General features: G+C 47.3%; 1 protein-coding gene across 1 annotated transcript in view; it reads left to right on the top strand.

Annotated features, from left to right (window-relative positions):
- The first annotated feature begins 6,249 nt into the window (after positions 1 to 6,249).
- LOC138961051 (zinc finger homeobox protein 4-like) overlaps positions 6,250 to 22,910 on the top strand; it is a 72,696-nt gene continuing 56,035 nt past the window's right edge. The window contains exons 1-2 of the mRNA XM_070332648.1: positions 6,250 to 6,567; positions 8,246 to 11,496. Of these exons, the coding sequence (XP_070188749.1) occupies positions 6,287 to 6,567; positions 8,246 to 11,496 (3,532 nt within the window). The 5' untranslated portion in view covers positions 6,250 to 6,286. The remainder of the gene's footprint in view (positions 6,568 to 8,245; positions 11,497 to 22,910) is intronic.

The following is a 22,910-nucleotide window of genomic DNA, read 5'->3' as shown; positions in this document are numbered from 1 at the left end:
TAGAGTCACTCATATTAACGCAAATTAAACCTATCAAAGCGGCCTGAACACACGCACACACATACATACACGCGCGCACCCACACGCACGCACGGTCGCACACACACACACACACACACACACACACACACACACACACACACACACACACACGCACAGACCACTACCCAAAAACCTAACAGAGGTAAGCGTGTGGGTAAAGCTAATCACCTGTGGTTGAGTCGGGGGGGGGGGGGGGGAGTAAAAATCACGTGCTTTGAAACGCGCACAAGCACGCTCGTGTATTAACACGCAACTACAAAGCGTTGCATATTGTTAGTCCCTGGAGGAACATGCGATGGCGTGTCTCCAATGTGAATGAAAATAAATGTAGGACACGTTTTTTTTGTCAAAAAGTCATGTTGTTTTGTTTGATCTTGCTATTGAAAACAACCATGAACTAAACATTGGTAAAGGAACGCTAGCCTGCGACGTGTTGACGCACATTAACGAACCAACACCGACAATTCACGTACTCAAAGCAAGAACGCACGCAATCCCGCACGCACGTACGAACACAGACACACATGCACACAATCGTCTCCAGGCTTCCTTCCTCCCTCGTTTTATCCCTCTCTCTCTCCCTCTCTCTCTCTCTCTCTCTCTCTCTCTCTCTCTCTCATGTCTCTCTCTCTCTCTCTCTCTCTCTGTCTCTGTCTCTCTCTCTCTCTATCTCTCTCTCTCCTCTCTCTCTCTCTCTCTCTCTCTCTCTCTCTCTCTCTCTCTCTCTCTCTCTCTCTCTCGAAAATGCTTATGAAAGACACCAAACATGTAACTTCAATGAGTGCACGCGCGTGAAAGCGTGAATACGAACGTGATAACAAGGTGTTTTTATAAACTAAACATGTATTTATACATAATGACGAAACATCGAAATTAAATTCTCGTTACGTCACTGTGACCTAAAGACAATTTAATTAACATGATTCGTGTTTTTCTCGTGTTTTGCAGGAACTTGATACGGGTTCTTCGCCTGCATCAAACCAAATTTGATTGTATTTAGCCTCAGGTCTTGACTTATTATGACTAATACTTTCATTTATTTATCGCAACCAAAGAGGTTTATCTATGCACGTTGCTCGAAAAGTCAGCTAGCATGCTGACAGGGAAGGTGAAACAGAACATTTCGCTATTTGTTGATTGGATTGGTGTAATTTAAAGTGCTTGCGGTCAACAGGGAAGAGTATGTTGTGGGTTTCGCTCCAAGATTTCGCCCAGCGGCAAACTTTCACATTTTATGTGATGAGTTTATGTTTTGCCATGATTACTGCCTGCCTGCTCTGGTGCAAAATGCAGCAGAGAACGTGTGTGTCTATATGTGTGTGTGTCTATATGTGTGAGTGTGAGTGTGTATGTGTGTGTCTGTGTCTCTGTCTGTGTCTCTGTCTGTGCCTGAGAGTGGGCCTACGCGTTTGAATAATTCATTGGTAAGCAGAGCAGTTTCATTACTAGAATTGTCATAGCAGTTAATGGGTAATTAAGTTATTAGATACAAAATTCATCTTGGGTGTGACCTGCGTCACTGTCAATGCTTTTAAATCGTTATGCCCAGAGGGTAGTGCTGACAAGCGGCTGTTAATTCAGCTTTGGAAATTGAATAATTCATTGCACTGCTTTCGCTGTCGGTGTTTTTTGTGTGTGTGGTGTTTTTTGGTTGTTTGTTCGCTGTTTTTGTCAAAATGGTGGTACTAACTCGAAGAAATAAAAATTCAAAAGTTGCTTGAAATCATATTCTCTGATCAAAGAAAAAGGATGCATGCAAATGTTGGGAGAATAATAAGTTATATTAAGGTTCAGATAGAACCCTTTGGCCGGCAGTATAAAGGACCCTGGAAATGAAATCGTGTTTTTCCCGGAGAGAACTACGTAGAGTTTGCAAAATGAGAGAATAATAAGTTATATTATGGTTCAGATAGGCTGGCAGTATAAAGGACCCTGGAAGTGAAATAATATTTTTTCCGGAGATAACCACGTAGAGTTAGCTGAGTCAGCAACTGCATGTTCTGTCGCGATTACTGCATGTCCGGCTGGCTTTCCCTCATCGACCCATTCACCCTGCCTCCCCCCTCCCCCTCCCCTCTCTCCCCCCTCTCCTCTCTCCCCCCCCCCCCCCCCCATCTATGCGCCCCCTCCACACCTGTTTACTTTTCTTGGTTTGTTCCATCCCCTCAAGAAAATGTTGGTAAAGAAACTATAGGTGTCAGTCAATTGCTTATCAAAGATAGTCACAGACAGTCAGACAGAGAGAGCACACATGTAAAACGAGCTTCTAGAGCAAAAAAAACAACAACAATCAAGTAGCATTTAGACATTAACAAAAAATATACGCCTTTGCTGATAAAGCTTGCAATTTTCGGAGCCTGTTGCTGGACCTGGCAGGGGCAGACATCCATAAAAATTACAATTATCAACTCGCCAGAAAGCAGGAGCTAGGGAAAGACTAATAGTCTGCTGCGTGATTTAGGTGGCAGGCCGGGCTATTTTCATCTGCAATATTACTTTTCGTCTTAAATATTCTCCTCTGCCTGCTTCTCTTGTTTTATTGGCTGTTCTTTCTTCTTCGCGCGGCCCTCCCCTCAGCGTCAGTCGTCATCTTAGCACAGCCTCTTTTTTCCTTGGCTACTTTATTCCTTGGGCTGTTGAACCAGGTAGACGCACCCTCTACTCTCATTTTCCTGGATGTAGGCTGTCGATTTTCCTGTTGTCTTTGTCTGCCCGTCTCTCTGTCAATTCGTCAATCTGTCTGTCTCTCTGTCTATTCGTCTTTCTGTCTGTCTATGTGTCTGTCTGTCTCTGTCTATTCGTTTGTCTGTCTGTCTCTCTGTCTGTCCCTCTGTCTATTCGTCTTTCTGTCTGTCTATGTGTCTGTCTGTCTCTGTCTATTCGTCTGTCTGTCTGTCTCTCTGTCTCTCTGTCTATTCGTCTTTCTGTCTGGCGGTCCACAGATACCAAACTCGTTTGTTCGATTTTTTTCATCCACAAACATTAATTGCATAGTCATATTTTCATACTGCGTCCACATTCAGATTAATTAAAACGGTCAGGAAAACCATACCGGTTCCTCCAACCAAAGACTAAAAAATACCAGTACACTTTAAGAGCAATAAGTTTGCCGGTAAACAACCTACACACACTCCCAGGTACATAACGCTACGAATCAGAATGGTTCAAACACGCTGTTAGGTTAATCACTTTCACCGCGTGCTCGCTTACCCTTAGTGCACCAATTCGATATTATTCCCATATTATTTTACTCGTCAAAATCACCTCCCCACAGTCAATAGATTGTAAAATGCTAATGTGGCAGGTATTTCCGCGGCTCGGGGAAATCGGCGAGTAAGTGTTTTTGTCCGATGGCCAATATAAATTGAAAAGAGCGTGATTTTTGAATGATTTCATTCGTGATTCGACGTGCTAGGGGCTTTTTGTTTGCTTGACAGGAAAAGGCAGAATAACACTGGCGTCTGCTTGTTCTTGTCTGTCATTATCTGTTGATCGAGGAGGTTTATTTATTAGAGTCCCTATTTTTAAAGTTGAAACTAACGGCCTGATCTCGTTGGCGGGGTAAAAGAATGTATTGGGTTTTGTTTTCGGGTCTTGACAGACGCGTCCTGTATGTCTGGGGGACTTTTTATGCTGGTAGTTTTATCGAGTACTTTGTCTGTTTTATTAAGCTTTTTGTTTATTTGTGTTTCTTTCTTGACTCATAGCTGCACTTTTGAAACATGATTAATGCTATTTCCTCTACTGCCTTTTACGAGTGAAGAAGATTTAGAGGCAGCTAGCAGTGTGTGGATGTGCTCGCATGCGTGCTTGCGTACTTTTTGTATTTATGTATGTGTGTGCGTGTGTGAATGATTGATCTGCATCCCCCAGCCCCGACAAACACGCATAAACACAACCCGAACAATCGTTCTCATTCTGCATATAAATATGCAGGTCCGAACCGGATTTTCCGCACTGAAGTATCTAGATTTTGGGCTGAAATGATAAAACTGTTGAAGTGTTCATAATTAAAACTGTATAAGGTAATTTTGACAGTTATTTTATGACGTACACTTATTTCCTCACACTCGGAAAGCATTAAAGCTGCCAAGGGAACGAGGATAAAGACAAATTAAAGGAAATTGGATTTCCCTGCTCAGAATGTTTTTCCAGACGGAAAACGGTGGTTCGAGAACCTACAAATTAACTTCTTCAAGCGTAGGAGCTAATTTTGAATATAAAATACAAGGAGAACTTAAAATATGAAAGATGAAATGCTCACGTAAAGAAATAAGGATAATAGCGATACTCACGAGGATATTTCCATGATGACCTCTCACAGATTTCGATTTTAAGGCGTAGCTCATACTAAGGATCGCGACGCTGTTATTTCCCGTGCATTGATTAAAGCCATATGTACTCGATGACTATACACGCTAATTGCTTTACCAACAGGTGGAGACAGACTAAATTAAGTTCCCTGCAAAATATTGTGGTCTAGGACCCCTTAAATGTTGAGATATTTGAATTTTCATTTTGATCTGGATCGTCCTGTTTATAGATTTGGCAACACATGTAACGTTGATGCAAGGGAGAGAACACCGCGGCTTTGTTGACATCCTCACTTTTTCAGAGGCTAGAACAAGCTGTAATGCATGTATTATGGTCCGCGCATGGTGACGTATCGTCATTATATGGTCTTATGGTGCGTTTGACATCGATTGTGGGCAAACTACACTTTGTAAACACGGGAGTGCGTTAGTATGCCTTTAAGCCATTCAGCAAATAGCTTTTAATGAGCAACGCATAGAGCAGAGAGCATTCAATGACCACAGCGAATCCAGCAAATAACTAATTCTATAAAACCAAAGAAAACCGGCAAAGCACAATTTTTGACTCACATGCGAAGCAAAAGTGAGTCAATGTACTCACCCGAGTCGTCCGTCCGTCCGTCCGGAAAACTTTAACGTTGGATATTTCTTGGACACTATTAAGTCTATCAACACCTGATGTGGCCTGATGGTGTATGGTTACAAGATCTCAAAAAACGTGTGCGGCAACTTGACCTCACTTCAAGTTCAAGGTCACAGGGGCCGTAATTGTTGTCTTAAAAACGACCATTTTTCACATTTTCGCATTTTTTTCTGAAGTTATCGAGAATGGCAACCTTAGCTATGTATGCTATACAGGGCAATGTAAGCCCTATCTTTGGACACCAGTTTGGTTGACCTTGCTTCAAGGTCAAGGTCGCAAGGGTCCTTTAAAGTTGGATTGTATACATATTTTGAAGTGACCTTGACCCTGAACTATGGAAGATAACTGTTTCAAACTTAAAAATTATGTGGGGCACATGTTATGCTTTCATCATGAGACACATTTGGTCACATATGATCAAGGTCAAGGTCACTTTGACCCTTATGAAATGTGACCAAATTAAGGTAGTGAACCACTAAAAGTGACCATATCTCATGGTAGAAAGAGCCAATAATTAAGCACCATTGTACTTCCTATGTCTTGAATTAACAGCTTTGTGTTGCATGACCTTGGATGACCTTGACCTTGGGTCAAGGTCACATGTATTTTGGTAGGAAAAATGTGTAAAGCAGTTCTTAGTGTATGATGTCATTGCTAGGTTTAGTTATTTGACCTTGACCTTGAAGGTCAAGGTCATGTAAAGGTCAAGGTCAAGCATGTGAGTCGTATGGGCTTTGCCCTTCTTGTTCCTTAAACTAATCAACCTAAGAGTTGTTTAGCAAAGAACTGCCAGTAATACATTTTTACAGATATGTTAACCTTTCAAACAAATCAAGAACAGTTAACATCACATGTTTGCATTCACTAACGAATCCTGACCTTTACATGGCCGAATTATTCCAACAAAGCACAGTTTTGCAGTGACTAACGAATTTACCAAAACACTAACAAATATAGCAAACAAGCCTCCAACGTCCAACACATCCTGCTCAGAACTGTAAATGACCAACGAACCTCCCCCTTTTTGTCACTAACAAATGATTCCGACAACCTTTAGTGACCACGAGATTTGCAATTATTGGAATAACTTGATGTCGTTGATCAGTTTTTATAGATGCGATTGTTAGGATGCATGGCGGGAGTGAATGTTTCTGAACCGCAATGCCAAGACAAATTCCCAACCTTGGGCAATTAAAGAGGCTGTATTCTGTTACTAAAGAATCGTTTCTCTTTGTGCGTGTTTCAGGCCTGAGAGTTTTGACATGGCCAGACGAGCGGTCATCCGACCATGGACCTGTCTTCCCTAGCCTCCAGCCCCGCTTCACGCATGCTGCCCCATCTCTCCCCCTCCCTCAACCACCACCACCACCACCTCCTCCACGCCCAGCAGCAGAAGGTAGCAGGGGATGGTGACGAGGAGTTCCCTTCACGTTGCAGCAGTGGCAGCAACAACAGCAGAAACAACGGTAGCAGCAACAAGATGGGAGTGGAGGGAGGCAGTGACGGGAGTCAGGAACGACCAGCAGTAACCGTCGGTCACAATGGCGAATTGGAGGAGCAGTCTGAAGGGTGGGTGCTCTTGGGCAGGGTTTTGGTCTCTTGGACCTGTTCGTGGTTTTGTTATAGATAGTGCAGTAAGCGGAGGGATGAGTTGGGGTTGTTCACAACGGCGAATTCGAGGAGCAGTCTAAAGGGTGGGTGCTCACGGGCAGGGTTTAGTCTCTTCGACCTGTTTGGGTTTTTGTTAGATGCAGTGTATTAAGGGGAGGGGGGGGGGTCAGAAAAGATCAACTGTCACCGTCGTACACAAGGGCGAACTGCACTCTGAAGGGTGGGTGCTCTTTAACGGGGTTGGGTCTTCTTCACCTGCCTGCATTTTGACGATATACATACGCGACCTGCTTTTCCGGCATTCGAGTGTGGCGGTTCACGACAAAACCTGATCAGTTTTCCGAAGAAACAGTGATAAGGGCGTGCGTAACAGTTGTGTGTTCCCTCTTACACATATGACATTTTCCATTCAGATTGTCACATCGTAATTAATATGATATCAATACCCAAAACTTAGAATTAAAAACCCACCGAGTTCATGGCCAATACAAAGAAATTGGGGATGGAGAGGGGATGGGAGAATCTGGAGGAGGGGATCAAGCCAAGGGATTAAAGATGTTACATCAGTGCAAATTGCCACACAAATTGAAAATGTACATAAACACAACAGCTGCAACAACAAAATCTTAATAAAAATTGCCACACAAATTGAAAATGTACATAAACACAACAGCTGCAACAACACAATCTGAATAAAAAAACATCAAGACACTTTTTGTTATATTTAGTCAAGTTTTGACTAAATATTTTAACATCGAGGGGGAATCGAAACGAGGGTCGTGGTGTATGTGCGTATGTGTGTGTGTGCGTGCGTGTGTGTGTGTGTGTGTGTGTGTAGAGCGATTCAGACTAAACTACAGGACCGATCTTTATGAAATTTGACATGAGAGTTCCTGGGTATGAAATCTCGGAACGTTTTTTTCATTTTTTTGATAAATGTCTTTGATGACGTCATATCCGGCTTTTCGTGAAAGTTGAGGCGGCACTGTCACGCCCTCATTTTTCAACCAAATTGGTTGAAATTTTGGTCAAGTACTCTTCGACGAAGCCCGGGGTTCGGTATTGCATTTCAGCTTGGTGGCTTAAAAATTAATTAATGACTTTGGTCATTAAAAATCTGAAAATTGTAAAAAAAAAATAAAAAATTATAAAACGATCCAAATTTACGTTTATCTTATTCTCCATCATTTGCTGATTCCAAAAACATATAAATATGTTATATTCGGATTAAAAACAAGCTCTGAAAATTAAATATATAAAAATTATTATCAATTTTTTTTTTTCGAAATCAATTTAAAAACACTTTCATCTTATTCCTTGTCGGTTCCTGATTCCAAAAATATATAGATATGATATGTTTGGATTAAAAACACGCTCAGAAAGTTAAAACGAAGAGAGGTACAGAAAAGCGTGCTATGCAGCATAGCGTAACCACTACCCCGCTCTTCTTGTCAATTTCACTGCCTATGCCGTGAGCGGTGGACCACGAGTATACGGTCTTGCTGCGTTGCATTGCGTTCAGTTTCATTCTGTGAGTTCGACAGCTACTTGACTAAATATTGTATTTTCGCCTTACGCGACTTGTTTTCACTGTTCTTGCCATTTTTATGCATTTGTTTCTTCTGTCTCCCTGCAGCGTGTTGGGAAGAGGGTTCCAGCCCATCGGTGAGAAAGAGGACCACCGACCCAGAACGTCAGCAGAGGCTCACTCCAAACCGCTGTTCCCCGCTCTACCCCTGCCCCACCACTCTCCCATGGAGCTTGGCGCAGACCCCCACCAGCGTCGCCACGACGACGATGACGTGAAAGACGTTGAAATGAAGGAGGAAGAAGACGACGACGATGATGATCCTGTAGGTTGCGAGACGTGCGGGGAGGATTTCCCCACCATGCAGGCCTACGTGTCTCATTCCTGCGCTTTGGCGCTCTCTACCTCCTCCCTTCCCGCTGTCACCCCCCCTTCCTCCACCTTACCTGCTCGTTCTGCTGAAGCAAGCAGAGCGACCAGCAACTCTGATATAGGCGGCGGAGATGTTAGTAGCAAAGACATGCACCTCACGAGCAGCAAAGACTCGACTAGTTTTAACCACAGTGCAAAGTATTCCTCAGCAGTTAGCGGCGGTTCTGCGCTGCAGTCTGTTTCCCTTCAGGACGCAGAGAGCTTCGTGGGGAAGATCGTTTACAACCCCGACGGCTCTGCTTACGTCATAGAGGGCGGGGACACGGATGACGTGGACCTGGAGCTGCTTGACGTCCCCAAAGTGGAAGGCGCCATCGTAGACAGAGAGGGAGGACGAGGAGGAGGGGCTGGGTCCTCAGTAGCTCAGCCCATACCTCAGATCGCCAGCGCTGTCTTCGTGCCCAGACCCTTCTCTTCGTGGTGCAGAGCCATCAACAACGTGCACCCCGACAGCTGCCGGGCCCCGCCTGAAGGCGCCCCCGTCATGCACAGCTTCAAGGTCTACAACGTCAGGGGCTCGGAGAACTCTGACAAGCGAGGCAGGGATGTGGTGAGCGAACTGCAGAACAACAACCCCCACCACCTTCCAGCCAAGCCCATCCTCATGTGTTTCATGTGCAAGCTGTCGTTCGGGCTGCCGGCCTCCTTCACCGGCCACGCACGTGAAGAGCACGAGCTGGATCTGAACGAGGAGGAGACGGCTCTCCTGTCCAGGCCAAAAGCCTCAGCCATCCTGCAGAGTGTGGGCAAAGAGAAGACTCCGCTGCTGTCCTTCCTGCAGCCTCTTCCTTCTTCTTCCTCTGCATCTTCCTCAGCGATTTTGGGAGTCAGTGCTTCAGCCTCAGCTACCTTCCCTTATTTTCTCCCTTCTTCGGTAGCAGGTACTTCTCCTGTGTCTAAAGTGGCGAGCGCGGCCACCAAGGTGAAATACATGTACACTGCCCCCAGGGTGTCCAAAGATGTGACCATGTCCCCACCTAACTCAGGGAGTCAGGAGACGGAGGAGAACGATTCCAGGCCGACCTCCGCTGACCCCTGGCCACCCCGGGTAGGCGAGGGGTGCGGGAGGGAGGAGCAGGAGAACGGTAGTGCGGGTGTCGATCGTGACGAGCTGGGCCCCATCCCCATGAAGTTCGACTGGCTGAAGTCGGTGAGCAGCACCAAGTCTCGCTCTCCGCCCTCCACAGCCAGCTCTGAAGACGGTGGCAGCGTGGTCAAGCCAGAGCCCCTCACCTCCATCAACTTCTCTTCCTCTCAGGACCCGTCCTTCCAGGACTACCTCCCCCCGGCCTCCGCCCCCGTGTCCCTGTACCCCGGGGGGCCCCTCCCCCTGCTGGCCGGCGGCACGTGCGACGAGCACCCGCTGGGTCGCGTGCAGGGTACCGAGTGTCCAAAGTGCGACATGGTGTTGGGGTCTTCCCAGTCCCTGGGGGGCCACATGACCATGATGCACTCGCGCAACTCGTGCAAGACGCTCAAGTGTCCCAAGTGCAACTGGCACTACAAGTACCAAGAGACGCTGGAGATCCACATGAAGGAGAAGCACCCGGACAACGACGCGCAGTGCATCTACTGCCTCACCAACCAGTCCCACCCCCGCCTGGCCCGCGGCGAGACCTACTCGTGCGGCTACAAGCCCTACCGCTGCGACGTGTGCAACTACTCCACCACCACCAAGGGCAACCTCAGCATCCACATGCAGTCCGACAAGCACATGAACAACATGCAGGAGCTGGCCAACGGTGGGTCGGACATGACCCCCAGTCCCAACCACGCGCAGCCTCAGACCAAGACTTTCTCTCCCGCCGCTGCCGCCGCACACGCAGCCGCCGCCGCTGCTGTTGCAGTCTCCTCTGGCGGTATTAGCGCTGGGGGCGAGGACCCCATGAAGAAACTGAAGCCCAAGCAGTCGTGGCGCTGCGACGTGTGCAACTATGAGACACTGGTGGCACGCAACCTGCGCATCCACATGACGAGCGAGAAGCACACACACAACATGATGGTGCTGCAGCAGAACATGAAGCACATGCAGCGCGACATGCACCTGCAGCAGCTGATGATGATCGGCCAGCAGGACCCGCTCTTCTCTTTGTCCCCGGGAGCCCTGCCGTCAGCAATGTACCCCTTCGACCAGTCCCTCATGGTACCCGGCGCCCCTTCCCTGTACGACATGTCTGCCGTGGGCATGGGCCGGGAGAACGGCGCGCTGGGGGGAGAAGAGATGACGCCCAGCATCGCAGAGGCCTCTGACGCCACCCTGCTATTCCAGTGCACCATCTGCGAGCTGCACTCCACGGACTCCCTCGAGTCGCTGCACCAGCACCTCAACGTGGACCGCACCAAGCAGCGCGAGTCGGAGAACATCTCCGTGCACAACGGCACCTACACGTGCCACATGTGTCAGTACAAGACCAACCTCAAGGCCAACTTCCAGCTGCACTGCAAGACGGACAAGCACCTGCAGAAGCTGCAGCTGACCAACCACATCCGCGAGGGCGGGCCGGCCAACGAGTGGCGCCTGGCCTACCTGACGGCCTCCAACCCCACCACCGTGCGCTGCAACGCCTGCAACTTCTACGCCAGCAGCGTTCACAAGCTGCAGCTGCACGCCACGCAGCTGGCTCACGACAGCAACGCGCACGTCTTCCGCCTGCTGCAGCTCGCTCTCGCCCGCCTCCAGCAGTCCGCCTCCACCAGCGGTGCTGTGACCACCACCAACCCCTCCTCATCCTCTCCTCGCTACTACTACCGCTGCGTGGTGTGCGCGAGCAACGCGCGGACGAAGCAGGCGATGGTGCGGCACGCGATGAGCTTGAAGCACGTGCAGCAGCAGCAAGCCAAGCAGCTGACGCTCGACCCGCGTGACGTCTTCGTGGCCGTCCTCGTGCGTGACGGCGAGACCGTCGTCTTTGAGGAGGCTGCTACTGGTGAGTGTTGTTGGCTTGTCATTGTTGGTGGTGTTGTTGGTAGAGGTGGGGAAGATGACGAAGATGACGACGATGGAGAGTGTTTGTGGATGTCACGCGTGTGTATGAACCTCTCTCTCTCTCTCTCTCTCTCTCTCTCTCTCTCTCTCTCTCTCTCTCTCTCTCTCTCGCTCTCTCTCTCTCTCTCTCTCTCTCTCGCTCTCTCTCTCTCTCTCTCTCTCTCTCTCTCTCTCTCTCTCTCTCTCTCTCTCTCTCTCTCCCTCCCTCTCTCCCTCTCTCCCTCTCTCCCCTATCTCTCTAAAACCTTTTGGGTTGAAAGAGGGGGTGCAGTGTGGGGGTGGGGTTACCTGGTAGGGAAGGAATCGGAGTGAGAGAAAAGGTTATAACTTGAGGAAAACATGTTCGGAATGAGGATTTATGGAGATCTGGGAGATAACAGCAGGGTTTGTTTGTTTGGACGACATCTACGGTTTTGTCAGCTTTGTCACCGTTCTTACCTCCCTTGCCTGCGAGTTGAATAAATTTCCCTTCTGTTCTTTCTTGCGCTCGTTTATTGTATTTCCGTCTCCATTTTCTGTTTGTTTGTGTCTTTCGCTCTCGGCTTCTGTTTATCCTGGCACTTCTGGTTCTGCTAATCTGTTGGGGAAGTGTTTGTCAGGCATTTGTTACTGCTCTCTCTCTCTTTCTCTCTCTTTCTCTCTCTCTCTCTCTCTCTCTCTCTCTCTCTCTCTCTCTCTCTCTCTCTCTCTCTCTCTCTCTCCCTCCCTCCCTCTCCCTCCCTCCCCCTCCCTTCCTCCCCCCTCCCTCCTGTATGCCTATCTTGGTACGTTAGTTTGTAGTAGCAGTGTGTTTGTCTGTCTATTTTGTCACTTCTGTGGTGTTTCTTTCCGGTTGTTATTTTCATATATTCACGTTCTTTAAACATTATAGTTTGGAGGAAGTTGGACTTTTGACCCAAGGAAAAAAAGTTAATTACTTTGACATGTTGTGGCTTACTCAAATCAATGTTGCCAGAATCATTTTCAGCTTGGAGGGGGGTGTCGTTGTTTTTCTTCTCAGGCTCATCATTCACGAAATGGATATTGCGCTGCTGCATGTACACATACATACTGTGCATGCACTCACTATACACTTTGATCCTGGGCTCATTATTTTATTCACCACGGTGGTAGAAAATTATGTCTGGTGTACACAGAAAAAGCGCACAAGCCCATCAGCTGCCAAACATCTGCCGACGGTCAGTTTGCATAAAGCACGCGGGTGATATTGATTGGGGGATTAAGTGTACAAAATGACGTTCACTTTTGAAGCGCAGTCTTGATTGAAACATTGATTACGCGTGGCCCGGCATATGAACTATTCGGTGTGTGGTTCGTTGTGTACCGACCCGATCAAGCTGATCCTGTCTACATGATCTCCTGCCATACGGACTCGCACGGTCATTAAAATCCCTGCCACGTGCTGTTAATTAAAATCGAAGGGACTGCTCATTATTGCGTACTTTTGCCTGGTTGGGATTTTGCAGCCATGTAGAACTCTCAGTGATATTACAATTTTACTTTCTGTGTCAAAGTTTTAGTGTTGATTTCAGGACTATAAGGGACACAGTCTGTAGTTTAAATGTTGGTCTGTTCTATTTCTAAATAAGAGGCGTAATAAAAATAATTTAAAAAAAATGTAAACAGAAGAAGAAAAAAAAGTAATCATATGGTGGAAACAGCACCGTTTCTTCTGGTTGCATGTTGTGCTAGCTTCTGTGTTTTCAAAAGTTAAGTTATGTTCGACTTTAATTAAGTCAGAAAACAAACCCATCACAACAACTAGCAAGGATGAAAGTCATTGTTAGTCTTTAGGAACATACACAAAACCAAGACGTCACCTTTATAACAGCACTCTCGTCGAGCATAAACTTCAATTCAGCCGGTAAAAAAAAATATATATTATATAGTGAAACAGGAGGGACAAAAGGAAGAGGAGGGTAGGAGGGGGGGCTAGCATTATTATGATCAGCGTGTAGCGAGGTATGGCCGCCATGTTGAAACAAGCGAGCAGTGTTTATGCAGGGGCTTAGCGGAACAATATTCGCCCCCTCCCCTCCCCCCCCCCCCCCCCCCCCCTTCCATGCTTGGTCCACACGGGCCTTCAAATCAGGGAATATCACCTCCACATAAAAAGAGAAGGGGGAAAAAAAGCAAAGAGCGGGCAAACAACATCGGCATTGTCACCCCCCCCCCCCCCCCCTTGTGAGATGGCGCTCCCGAGACAGACCGTAAAACAGTAGAAGGAAAGGAAATACCCATGGGGTTTTACGGATGGGAGGTTTTTTTAGGGTGGTTTTTTTTTTTTTTTTTTTTTTTTTTTAAAGTGGATGAGAGGAAAGATGAAGAATGGAGACAGAGACAGAGACAGAGAGAGAGAGTACAGGGAAAGAGACTGTAATTGCTAATGCAACAATATTCAGAGAAGAGAGAGAGAGAGTTGTGTGTCGGGGGTGGGGGTGGGGAGGGGGTTTGGAAAGTGGTTTGGAGGGTGAGGGGTGCAACAAAGCTAAGTTAGGTCAAGAATTAGGGATTTGTTTAACATAGCTGGACCCAGGAGGAAGAATGAGAGCGACATAAAACGGGAAGATTAGAAAGTGGGGAAATCTCGGGAGGGTGGGGGAGAATTGGAAGAGCGCTATCCAAATTAGAGGACAATAAAAGTGTTACACGAAGAGAGATAGTGATTAAGATGACTTCACAAAACGACACACGCACACACACACACACACACACACACACACACACACACATACATACATACACACACATACACACACACACACACACACACACAGACGCACACACACACACACACACACACACACACACACACGGAACCAGCAACGCCTGGACAAACAAATATCTACAGTGACTATTCAAAAATAATCATATAAGTTACCAGGAATGAAGAGCGACAGAGACAGGGCACATTAAAACTAGAGGAACAAAGAAGAGATCCGTGACATAGACACAAAAAGCGGGACACAGACATTGAAGGTCAATGGGGACAGAGCGGGTGGTCGGAGACAAAGATGTTGACATTTTAAGACTGCACTTGCAGACAGGCGGACAAAGAAGAAATAATTTAAACTCAAAAGCCGAGGCAATCCGGAGGGGGGGGGAGAGGCGGGGGGGCGGGCGGAAGAAGAGATGGTTTCAGGTTGTGGTGCCGCTCAGACCAGCGATGATGTAATGAGTGGGTGCACGTGCACGGCCCTCTTTCACTGTCACCTTTGCTTTGGAGCGGTGAGTGCAGCTCACAAGAAGAGAAGCGGAAGAGTTATTGTTGCATTTGAATGAACTGATTCTTTCTGAATTAAAATTCACCACGGACAATTTTGTGAGTATTGGATTTTTGTTCTCAAAGTGTTGTTCAAAGAAGTGAAATGAGAACAAAAATGTTGTGCAAAGGGGAGGAACAGAACGAATTAAACGGACTCGGAGACCTGGGACGGTGGATTGGAGGAATCAACGATTTAATTAAAATGCAATAAAACGTCGGTGTGTTGCAAAAATAAAAAATACCTGTTGAATATCAGTCCCGGCCACGGAGGAAATAATGAAGGGTTTAATTAAAAAGGAAAAAATCGGCATTATTCTGTGGTTGAAACAACATGGGGGGGGGGGATATGGGGGGTGGGGGTGAATTCGGGGCAGAATATTGTCAAGAGACGGAATCAAAGAAGTAATAATTTAACTCAACGAGTGCGGATAAGAAAAGTATGCAAGGCGGCAAAAGGGAGAGCGAAAAAAAAAAGTAAAGGGGAGAGGTATTTACAACAGTGGCCGGAGAGTCGAGCGTGTGTGTAGAATTTCCTAAATCAATTGTGGAGCAAGAAGGAGAGGTCTCATAATGAGGGTGGGAGAGAGGAGATCATTTCCCCACCCCCTCCCCTCCCAGTCCCCGTACCTCCTCCCCTTCTCATAAAGGTCACCCCCTCTTTTCTTCCCTGGAATGTGCGTTGTCCCTAGCAACAGCCGCCACCTTTGTTTAACTTCTTAGCTGCTGATATGCAGCCCTGAATGGTTTCACTTCTCATTTTTTATCTATTCATATTCTAATCCGCGACTGCTTAGTAGATAGCAGCCCATTTATGAGCTGATCACCTCCCCAGCGCGCGGAGCGTCTCCTTCGCTCTCTTTCTTTCTCTTCCCTCTCTCTTCCCTCTCTCTCGACTGTGGCTGTCCCCCCTTTTAGTGAGTCAGCCTTTGACTGCGTCCCCCTTAGCTAGCACGCCAGAGACAATCCTGCCCATTATGAATTGGGGGTGTCAAATTGTATTACTTTCCTGCGCCTGACCCCGTCAATAAATGGGCATATTTTGACAAGACTTTTAAGAAACAACAGCCAGACAGTTTGGGTAGAGAGAGAGAGAGAGTTGGGGGGGTATAGCGAAGAGAGGAGAGAGAGAGAGGGGGAAGAGAGACGTAATTGAATTTTGCCCAAGCTGTGTGTTGCGAGTGACCTAAAGCTTACGCCGCACAATAGGCCATTTGCCGGTGTGAGCGACAGCTCGCTATTGGTCTTTGAGGTGTGTCTCATTCAGAGGAAGGCCAGTGTAAGGAAAAATTAAAATAAGAAAGTCGTATGAATGTGGTAATGAGCTATGCTGCAGTCGGCGGCACCTAATGAGGACGCGCTGTCTCTGTGCTCTGCGCTCGCCGCTACTGGTAAGCCGTGTTTTTTGCCTCTCTCTCTTTCTCTTCTCTTCACTCTCTCTGCGCTCTTCTCTTTTCCTCGTAGCTTTTCCTTCTCCGCGCGATTGTTTCGTTCCTGTCTGCCTGCTTTTTTGACCACTTACCTTGTTGGAGTGTGTGTGTAGTGACACGCGACTGACTTTAGGTCAGCCAAGGGTCGAGAGGGCTGACCGGTCGGTGTAGCGCCGTTGGTGTGTGTAGTGGTAGCTAGTAGAGGAGTGTAGTCGTCTAGCGTTGTGTTGGTGGAATAGGTCGCTGGCGGGTGTCAGTGACAGTGTCGGTAGCGCGGCTTGGCGGGTCAGCGAAAATCTGGCCACTCGCCATTGTTGTGACTGCAGTAGAAGAGGGTGGCCGGTGGTCGTCGCGGCTGCTGCCGCCGCCGTCGTCGCTGCCGCAAGGTCTCTGTCTCCCCGCGGGGAAGAAAAAGAAACTTGATTGTTTTCGTCGCTTTGTGTCTCGCTTCTCTGGCGCGTGTCTGTGTGTGTGTGCCTCTGTTTTTTGCCAAATTTGAGATTTTTGTGATGTTGTGAAGAATGTCGTTGTCTCACAGATGTTGCGATGGCTTTTTCGCCAGTGACGCTGTGTTCTTACCTCCTGTGTGACTGTGTCTCAACTCTCCCCCCTATGGGGGCAGGGGGCTGTGTTCCCCTGTCCTTTCCCCCCGTGGGGTCGGGTGTGTGTCGGAGCAACAGGTCCCCCCGCCCTTCCCGCGCTAAACCTGTAGCGCTTCCTGTCGCGAGGGGGAAGCGTGCTGCAGGGAGGGAGAAAAAAGGGAGGGGAGCCCGAGGATGACAGAAAGGGGTGGGGGTAGGTGGGGGGACACAAGTTATCGGAAATACTTGTGCACTCTCTTTCAGCTCTGCCTGCCCCTTTGCTCGTGCAAGTGCCCGCCGCACCGACCGTTGTCGTCGTTGACTGTGATGGCAGTGTGTGTGGGTGGCAGAAAAAATTGAGGGAGGGGGATGGGAGGTAGAGTGTGCTGCGCTGGTGCCGATGGCTGTGGCCCAATCTGGCCGTTTCTTCCATTTTGCTGCAGTTGACTAAAATGTCGTCTGCTGAGGGGCGCGGATCAATGGCGAGAGGCCGGCCGCATGTCGCGCACTGTGTCTGTGTGTGAGTGTGTAAAAAGTGTAAAAATGGCGAGAGAGAGAGAGAGAGAGAGAGAGGGGGGAGAGATCGAGAGACAGAGAAAGAGAGGGGAGAGGTTGGGCTATGCTATCCGCCATAACTGGTGCTGCGTGTAGTGTCTTTAGGCCATGGGTCTTCCACTTGAGGGGCGCAATGTCGCCATATTGAGCCCGCTGATAACGATTTATTGCCCACAGTGAACAAGCGGGGGGGCTCTCTTTCTCTCTCTCTTTTTCTCTCTCTTTCTCTCTCTCTTTTTCTCTCTCTCTCTTTCTCTCTCTCTCTTTCTCTCTCTCTCTTTCTCTCTCTCTCTCTCCTTTCTCTCTCCTCTCTCTCTCCCCTCTCTCTCCTCTCTCTCTCTCTCTCTCTCTCTCTCTGGACACAGGTTGAATGTGTTATGTCCGCCTTCCGTCTTCCTTTTCTTCTTGGCTTCTCCACCTTATTCTCTGTCGCTTCTCTTTCATGTCTGCTAGCCGCTTGATTGAGCGATTGTCGCGCTCTCAAGGGGTGGGCTGGCTAGGCTGGCGACTAGGGGGAAGAAGAAAATGGCTGGCTTTTCTTTTCTCTTGTTTCCCCGTGTCTGTGATTTAATCAGTCTGATTGGCCCGCGTCCACATTGATCTCTTACTTACAATTACATACCAGCTGCCTTTGCTTTTAATCTCGGCCCGCCGCACTGCTTCACAAAGTAAATAGGTTTCAATGGACGGTGACCAAGTCGAGGGTATGCTTAGGCTATGCAATGCAATGAAATGAACGGGTGGTATAACTTGATTTCAAGCCTGCGTGTTGCCTTGTTTGCAAAGCGCGTGTCTTGCGTTTCGATGTATCAGCTGATGGTGAATTCGAAATGTTTCAGTTATGAAAGCTTCGTGCGAGTTATAGTCGTGATATGTAACTATCTCGACACAACTTCGCAGTAGGCATTGAATCAAATATTAATCAGTTTGCCGTGCTTTCATTGACTTTCGCGACACGCATAAGCATATGCTTTGCGGACTTATTAGAAACCGCGTTAAGTTTACCTGCACCCCCCCTCCCTCCCTCCCTCCCTCCCTGCCTGCGCTCTTCTTAGTACTTTTCTTATCCCTGTAAATTAACAGCACATCTGAATCGATGCAGAACTAATGACTAATTTCCATGTCCCGTTCGGGATTGACAGCAGTGGGAAAGTAAACAGATTGCTTTAATAACTTGATCTGCTTGCAAGTGAATTGGAGCATTGATCTACGACGGAGGCCTGTGTGCAATGTGGCGGCCGCGGTTGTTTCAGGCAAAAGTTTGTCAGCTGTTGCAAGAAGGTCTAAGCTCAATTATGGGAGGTAATCAAGAATGTGTTGTGCTGTATATGTAGACAGCGTACGTGCGGGCGAATATGTTCTCAGGTCTATAGTTGTTTGTGTAGTGAGTGCGCCTTGTGCTAAAACTGAAACTCGCACGTACACTGTGTGGTGTGATCATAATTATAAGGCGAGTAATGCATGGCCAGGATTTGTGGCATTAATTGCATTTTCATTGATTTGCCTGTATACACCTTGGGCTGCGCACATGTGTGCTGCTTTGGTTTTAAATTTGCCTGCACTCTCGCTGAGGTCTACCGTTTAGAATGAAGCTTCTGTTTTAGTGTAAACTGCAATTTGCAGTGTGGCATACCGAGCGCGAATTCAGAGAGAACAGAAGGACACGAAGTCGGTGAAGAAGAAGAAGAAGAAACGTTAGCTGAGTTGCAATGGAAGAATTCACTAATGACCCTGAAGCGAAAACAGGGCCAACCTTTGTACCCTTAATTTCTGCTAAAGACATTAAGGGACGCGAGGTATGACTATAGAAGCCCTCTTATCAGCGAGAGCAGGCACACCGAACCACGACTTGCTGGTATGCAAATGAGTGCTGGGCCCCCGTCATATGTAGATCAGTGGTTAGATAAACACATGACTGATTACTTTCCAAATTTATCGAGGCCCCAAAATCCTTGCTCATTGGCTGTTCGTCAGGTTTCTGTCTCCACCACCCCGTACCCCTGAGCCCCCCCCCCCCCCCATCCCTGTCCCCCCTCTCTCCCTCCTTTGCTCGTTCGCTCTGTCTCTACTGTGCTTTTATCTAACGAAGTGGGAAAGCTTAGGGCTTTATGGTATCGGCACAGTTTGCTCTAGCCGCCTCAGCATACACAAAAGTGACATATTTTCTGGAGCGACTCGTGAGCGAAACAAGGGAAACTTTACACACTTTTCAAGGGAGTGATTGTCTGGCTATGGGGCGACCCCCTCGCTGTGTTTGGTCCCTTACCCCTCTGTCATCCTTTCCCAGACCCTCTCCCCCTCTGCACCCCCCCTCTCTCTCTCTCTCTCTTTCTCTATCAATCCCCAGATGGATATCATCATGCAGATGAGCAGAAGTTGAATGTCTCGTGTCCTTTGATGACGTTTTAGCACTGTCATAACCCGTCTTTATGTCAAAAGAAAGTTACAGTTTTGTTGAACGATCATGAAACCGATGCATGAGTTGACGACCGGGATATGTGGATGAAAACATGGGAATTGAAGCAGGTAGGCATTTGTTTTCTGTCAGACTCAGATTTAGCAGGTTGTCGGAAAAAGCAGAAGAAAGCTTATGATTCAGAGATTTGCGGCAGTGGTGACAGTTGCGACACCAGCTTTTGTCTATGTTTTTTTTTTTTTTTTTTTTTTAAATATTAAGATGTGTGGGAAGATCCAGGTTTTATTTTTCTTCTAATTATCCAACTGTGTGTGTAATAAATGCGACTTTATTACAGCCTATACCATCTATTCACATGCAAAGTACACCTCGCTGAAAGTTTTATGACAATGGGAGTCGGGCTGCCCGTCCTCAGCCTTGTTCACACAAAGCCAGGAGACCCAAGTCATGTCTCATTTCCCATTCTCCAGGTTAGAATTTGATAGCCCGACCAATTTCCCCTCTAAGTAGGCCATGTATTTTAATTTCAACTTTGTCACCGTTTCGCAGTGAGAGATTAGCTAGGTCCTCGAAACAGGAAGGAGAGGTTGGGGGGAGGGGGAGAGAGAGAAGATTAGGGGCAGGGCTGAGATGGGAGTGGAGGTGGGGGGAGGGAGAGAGAGAGAAGACTGATTAGGGGCAGGGCTGAGATGGGAGTGGAGGTGGGGGTATTAGTTAAATGGGGTTTGTAGAGGTTTGATAAACATCTGGGATGTTACGTGTGTTCTCATGGCTTTAGACATCGAGGGCCGTGTTGTCTGCTGAAGAGGTCACGATCAGAGGAGAGCGACACGCACCTGCCATTAATGAAGGTTGTAGTCGACTTATTAGCTGTCGTGACGGGCGATGCATCAGCTCAGGTGTTCGTGTCATTGTCTCCCCCCTACAGCCTATCTCTTCCCCCCTCCCACTTCCCCGACCTCCCACCCCATTGTCTCCCTCTCCTCGCTAACAAACCTCCACCCCCAAACCGCTGGTTTCAGGTGTGTAACAATGTTACTCTGACGTAAGGAGACCATTATTTTTATTGTAGTGTAAGTCTTTGCGTGTAATGAAGACCGATGGCAAGGGATTCTGTATATATACAGGGTTAGCGGTGTCTTCGACTTTCAGAACAAGAGTTACAGTGTTCAAATACCACTCACAAGCCATGGTGCTATTCAAACGCAGTTACATTTGCGAGGAATTAGTACTCATAATTGATATTCATTGAAGAAGTCAGCACTGAAGTTGGTACAAGTACTCATAGTAGATATATATTAAAAGCATTTTTTTCTGATACTGGATTGTCATTTTATTCTGCCCTTAAAATGTTGATGGTTTCATTTCGAGGCATTCATCCCGATCAACGAGGTTTTCCTTACCTTAATTTGTATCTGGGTAGGGGAAAGGTTTCAACGAGAAAGTCAATAGCTTTATTTCTTGCAGTTAAAGATTGCTTCCGGTTTAAAGATACTTTCTACAAGTGCTTAGTTTAGAACTTCTCAATCGAGTCAATGCCTGGGTGTTTTATTTCTCGGAACGATATTACATTCTGTTTTGTTCATTATTCATAGTTGCTTTACTGTTTAGCATTCGTTATTTACTGTTTCACGGCTGGCCGATCCAGGTGAAATTGCTTGTATACTTTTAATGCGAAAATTCACCCCCACAGCTTGTGTAATTTATTCCAACCGACGAACTTTTTTTGATTTATCAGGGCGTGTAGATGGTCATGTACCAATTGTCCCCATCTTTGACAAGAGACAGAGGAGTGCTTTCACCCCAAGGAGCGAGGGAGGGAGGGGGAAGGGGGGGGGTAGGAGGAAGAGAAATTGGGAAGGGGTAGGAGAGAAGACAAAAACAGGCTCCCAACTCCGTACCCATGAGTGAACTAATTTGATCATACATTTCCTGACTCGCCGAATGACAAGCAAGCAACAATGCAAGTCGACAAGCGAACGGCAGGGTGAATGGGGTAGCGAGCGAGCCAGCTTTATTAGACACCCCGGCCTCAAACCTACCACCGTCACTTTTAATGGGCCCCATCTTTTGTCATGCGTGAATTTTTGTTCCCCCAATGTCCCTGTTTCATTTCCCTTCATTCTGTCGCCCGTTTCGGTCTCTCCCTTTCTCTACCTGTTCTCCCTTTCTCTACCTGTTCTCCTATTCTCTACCTGTTCTCTACCTGTTCTCCTATTCTCTACCTGTTCTCCTATTCTCTGCCTGTTCTCCTATTCTCTACCTGTTCTCCTATTCTCTACCTGTTCTCCCTTTCTCTACCTGTTCTCCCTTTCTCTACCTGTTCTCCTATTCTCTATCTGTTCTCCTATTCTCTACCTGTTCTCCTATTCTCTACCTGTTCTCCCTTTCTCTACATGTTCTCCCTTTCTCTACCTGTTCTCCCTTTCTCTACCTGTTCTCCTATTCTCTATCTGTTCTCCTATTCTCTATCTGTTCTCCTATTCTCTACCTGTTCTCCTATTCTCTACCTTTTCTCCCTACTACCACCCTTCACGCACTTTTTTGTGGTTGTTGTAACAAAGTCATTTGTGTCGGTGGTTTAAAAAAAAACAAGCCTCCTTGTCACGAAGACACAGCTGATACCCGTCCAAATTGTCGTCCTAGTTATACCTTCACAGGATTGTTCTTTCCTTCCCTTTTGTATGTGCTGGCTCGTTTCTCTAACGAGTGTGGTGGTGGGGTGTTGGTGTGCGCACAAAAAGAATAGCAGTTTGCTGGCGATATTTTCCTTCTCTTTCCACCCGTGCGTTTGATAAAAAAAAAAGGGTCAACTTACTAACGATCATGAGAAATGGGGGATCGTAGGGAAGGCTGAGTGGGAAGAAAAATAAATGTGAGATTGTCAAAATGAAAAGGTTTGGCGTGTAGAGTTTGTCGCGGCAGGCGGCAGTGAAAAGGTACCCCTTGCCTCCACAATGACGGGTTTTGTTCGTGATCTGACACAAGCGGCATATACAGACATAAAATCACACAACTCAAAAGTTGTTACACAGGGTAGTATACTGACAGACCTCATAGTTCAAGTCTTTGGCCGGGTATTCAGTGCCGTGTGCGTGCATTCTCTCTGTC

The sequence above is a fragment of the Littorina saxatilis genome, linkage group LG1 (assembly GCF_037325665.1).
Source record: "Littorina saxatilis isolate snail1 linkage group LG1, US_GU_Lsax_2.0, whole genome shotgun sequence".
Classification (NCBI taxonomy): domain Eukaryota; kingdom Metazoa; phylum Mollusca; class Gastropoda; order Littorinimorpha; family Littorinidae; genus Littorina; species Littorina saxatilis.
This window is presented reverse-complemented; position numbering and strand designations above follow the sequence as displayed.